This window comes from Morus notabilis, unplaced genomic scaffold (genome assembly GCF_000414095.1).
Source record: "Morus notabilis unplaced genomic scaffold, ASM41409v2 Scaffold266, whole genome shotgun sequence".
Lineage (NCBI taxonomy): Eukaryota > Viridiplantae > Streptophyta > Magnoliopsida > Rosales > Moraceae > Morus > Morus notabilis.
Genome location: NW_010358660.1, coordinates 125,443 through 129,148, shown reverse-complemented (window position 1 = coordinate 129,148; position 3,706 = coordinate 125,443). Strand labels below are relative to the sequence as shown.

At 43.6% G+C, this 3,706-nt stretch overlaps 1 protein-coding gene across 1 annotated transcript; it reads left to right on the top strand.

Moving 5' to 3' along the window:
* The first annotated feature begins 839 nt into the window (after positions 1-839).
* Positions 840-2,498, top strand: LOC21393582 (CBL-interacting serine/threonine-protein kinase 4). Its single transcript, XM_010092958.2, is given in 1 exon segment — positions 840-2,498. A coding segment is annotated over 1 exon segment (1,227 nt). The 5' UTR covers positions 840-867; the 3' UTR covers positions 2,095-2,498.
* Positions 2,499-3,706: the final 1,208 nt, after the last annotated feature.

Genomic DNA, 3,706 nt, shown 5'->3' with positions numbered 1-3,706 from the left:
GCATATTTTGGGACATTAGCTTAACGCTTTTCAAATATTGCTCATGGATTTATATATATAACAGAAATTAATGATTTTAAAACGTGGTTGGCTTTTGTATAAAATAAGATGAATAGAGATTCTTAAACTTAACTTTATTAGACTTTAAGACTCGCAAGAAATTGAAAAAGAGAAAGGAAACTAGCTTGATTTAGCTAATTTGTTTAATCGTGTAGCACAAGTCATGAAATTAGTTTGTTATCCCAATATACATGCATGTATCTATGTATCCACTTGCACTCGGTGTAGTAGTGAGATCAGAATGTACGTAAATAATTGTTCTTTTTTACATCATAAGTAAACGTTACATCACTACGCAAAAAATATATATATATTTTGAAGGAAATACTATGCAAATAATTAATATTACTATTCGTTTCAAGCAACAAAACAAAACGTAATATTGTGACATATTATATGAAATTATATAAATCTTATATTACTATTACTATGTAAAAAATTTATAATTACATATTGTAACAAGTAATTCTATTGGACTCCGTAAAATTAAATAATTTCTCCATAAATTGGCGGGCTCTATTGTATTTCATGGGAGCCCCTGATTGAGGAGCCAGAGATCCACAATAAGAGGATCGAAATTTGGAAAGGCAGTTAAATGAACATGTGGACAACCTTAAGAAAATACAAAACCAACCATACCTAAACAAACCTAAAAAAAAACAAACAAAATAATAATAATAATTAAAAAAACACAAAAGGATAGTTTGGGAAACACAAAAATAGAACGCCTCACTATAAAACCAAACTCCCTGCTCACAAATTGCCTTCGTCCCCGTTCAGTTCTTCTCCCGGTTTTCTCACAACCAAATGGAGCGAGAAGGGGTCCCACCTCCTCCGCCTCCTCCGCCGTCACCAACTACTGCAACCACTATCCTCGGCAAGTACCGGTTGGGCCGGTTCTTGGGCTCGGGCAGCTTCGCAAAGGTGTATGAGGCCCAATCCCTTTCCGACGGCTCCACCGTCGCCGTCAAGATCATCGACAAGAAGTCGAAGACCTTCGACGCCGCCATGGAGTCTCTGATCATCGGAGAGATCGAGGCCATGCGCCGTCTCAAACACCACCCCAACATCCTCAGAATCCACGAGGTCATGGCCACCAAGACCAAGATCTTCCTCGTAATGGAGCTCGCCGCCGGCGGCGAGCTCCTGAAGAGGATCAAAGGAAAGAAGATCATGAAGGAATCGGAAGCTCGCCGCCACTTCCAGCAGCTCGTGTCCGCCCTCCGATTCTGCCACCGGAACGGCGTCGCCCATCGCGACGTGAAGCCGCAGAACCTCCTCCTCGACCGCGATGGGAGGCTCAAGGTCTCCGACTTCGGCCTCTCGGCGCTGCCGGAGCGGATCAAGAACGGGATGCTCCACACGGCTTGCGGCACGCCGGCGTTCACCGCGCCGGAGATCCTCTTCCGCCGCGGAGGCGGATACGACGGTGCGAAGGCCGACGCCTGGTCCTGCGGCGTGATCCTCCACGTGATGCTCGCCGGCCGCCTTCCTTTCTCGGACCTAAACCTCGCCGGAATGTGTAAGCAAATTCACCGCCGCGAAATCGATATCCCAGATTCGATCTCAAAAACCGTGAGGAAGCTGATCTACGGCCTCCTCGATCCGAACCCTGGCACGAGGATCAGCATCGAGAGGTTGGTGGAGCTGCCGTGGTTCAAGAAGTCGCTACCGCTGGAGCCGGACAATCCGATATACAAGTGCGATCGGGATTACGATCTGGTGGCGGCGAACGCGTTCGAGATAATATCGCTATCGTCGGGGCTGGATCTGTCGGGGCTGTTTGGGGCGCGGCGGAAGGAGAGGCGGTTCGCGACGGGAATGACGGCGGAGGAGGCGGTGGAGGGGTGAAATGTGGGGATGGGGAAGGGGAGAGTGGCGGTGGTGGCGGCGGCGGTGGAGGTTGCGCCGGGGTTGGTGTTTGGGGAGGTTAGGGTGGCGGAGAGCGGCGGAGAGATTGGGGAGGCTCAGTGGGAGGAGCTCATCGCCGGGATTGGAGAGGCCGGTCTTTCGTGGATAAACGACGCCGCTTGAGCACCTTAACCTTGAGGAAAACGACGCTGTCGTAGAGCCCGTTGAGAAACGCCGCCGTTTTGGTGCTTGAGCTTAAAGAAACGACGCCGTGCTAAAGCTTAAGCGTAAAGGAACGACGACGTTTGAGGGAGAAGCGAAGCGCGGGAAGAAGTTTAGAATGCATCGGAAACGGGATATATTGTTTTGCACGGACGGCGGATTATTCATCTTTGTACATGTCGTCGACGATAATTTAGGTTCTTTTTTTCGTAAATGAAGAAGATTTTCGTTAGTTTGTTCCTAGTATGACTTAATTCTTTGTTTGTTTTTTGTTTTTGTTTTTCTGTTTGTTTTTTTAATGTTCAAGCTATAGTGTGATGAATAAGATTAGTTAACTGGCCGTTCAGGTTGTTGATTTGTGGAAATTGGAGTTTTATGTTCTGAGGCCTCGTTCGTTTCGCTGATTCGAGTTTAGAATTTGAGTTGAGATGTGATTGTATATGAGAGCTTTTTACTGTAGTAAAAAAGTTAGATGTGATTGTTTGTGAGAGCTTTTTACTGTAGCAAAACTCGAATTCTAAATTCGAATCAGTGAAACGAACGAGGCATGAGAATCTTATATTACAATAGAGTAACGCTAAAGCTTCTAGTTTGCAAATTGGGTAATGAATAAACCATAATTTGATTTCCATCATTTCTAAAATATAAAATACTAAAATGTTAGGGCCCGTGGTTAGTAGCAGATGTAGTGGTCTCTGAACACTACATCTAGCTTCCTTGTTCGTAAACAAAACGGATTCAAAATTGTTTTTCATTTTAAGGCATAACTTGTATTCATCCGCTTCATTCTCGTCTGGAGTTCGTTACAACCCCACACGGCAATCCCACGAGCTTCTTATCTAGTCTCATTCGATCGTGGTTAGGTGCAAGGCTGGCTTTAAATCGCGGTGGGTGTCAGCCTTTTTGTGTGCATGCAGCAAAGACCTTATAGAATTATTTGAATGGGACGTTTATTTTTGATAATATGCTCCCTTGAGACCTCCAAACAAAGTCCGATATATAGCATCCTTAAAGGTGCAAATTCAAGAAGTAGCTACATTAATTGCATAATTTGATTCCTTTTTTTATTGTTATATAGTGGCAAAATCAACCAATAATTTCAGGTCAGTTTGGAAAAATTATCAATAACTCTTTCTCTTATGAAGAATTCAAGAAATCGAGAATTCTAGTTGTTTTAGCGGCTTGTAGCTCATGCAACTTATCAAATTCAATGAAAAGAACTATTGACGGTGGATTTCTATCAACTTAAGTTTAACTCTCCGAGAACACTCACAGTAATCTCTCACGGATTGATTAAGGATTAATGCTGTAGATTAATATAGAAAAAAACTCTCCGAGAACACTCACAGTAATCTCTCACGGATTGATTAAGGATTATTGCTGTAGATTAATATAGAAAAGACAAGAATTTATAGTGGTTCGGCAATATTTCTTGGCCTAGTCTACTTGTGGATGCACTAATACTCTGTTGAATATAATCTTTTTGGGATAGTTGAATAGTGCGTAAAAAAATCCTTAATGAATTCCCATGGCTCTATTTATAGGCCTTGTACACGTGAGAGACTTCCTCCCC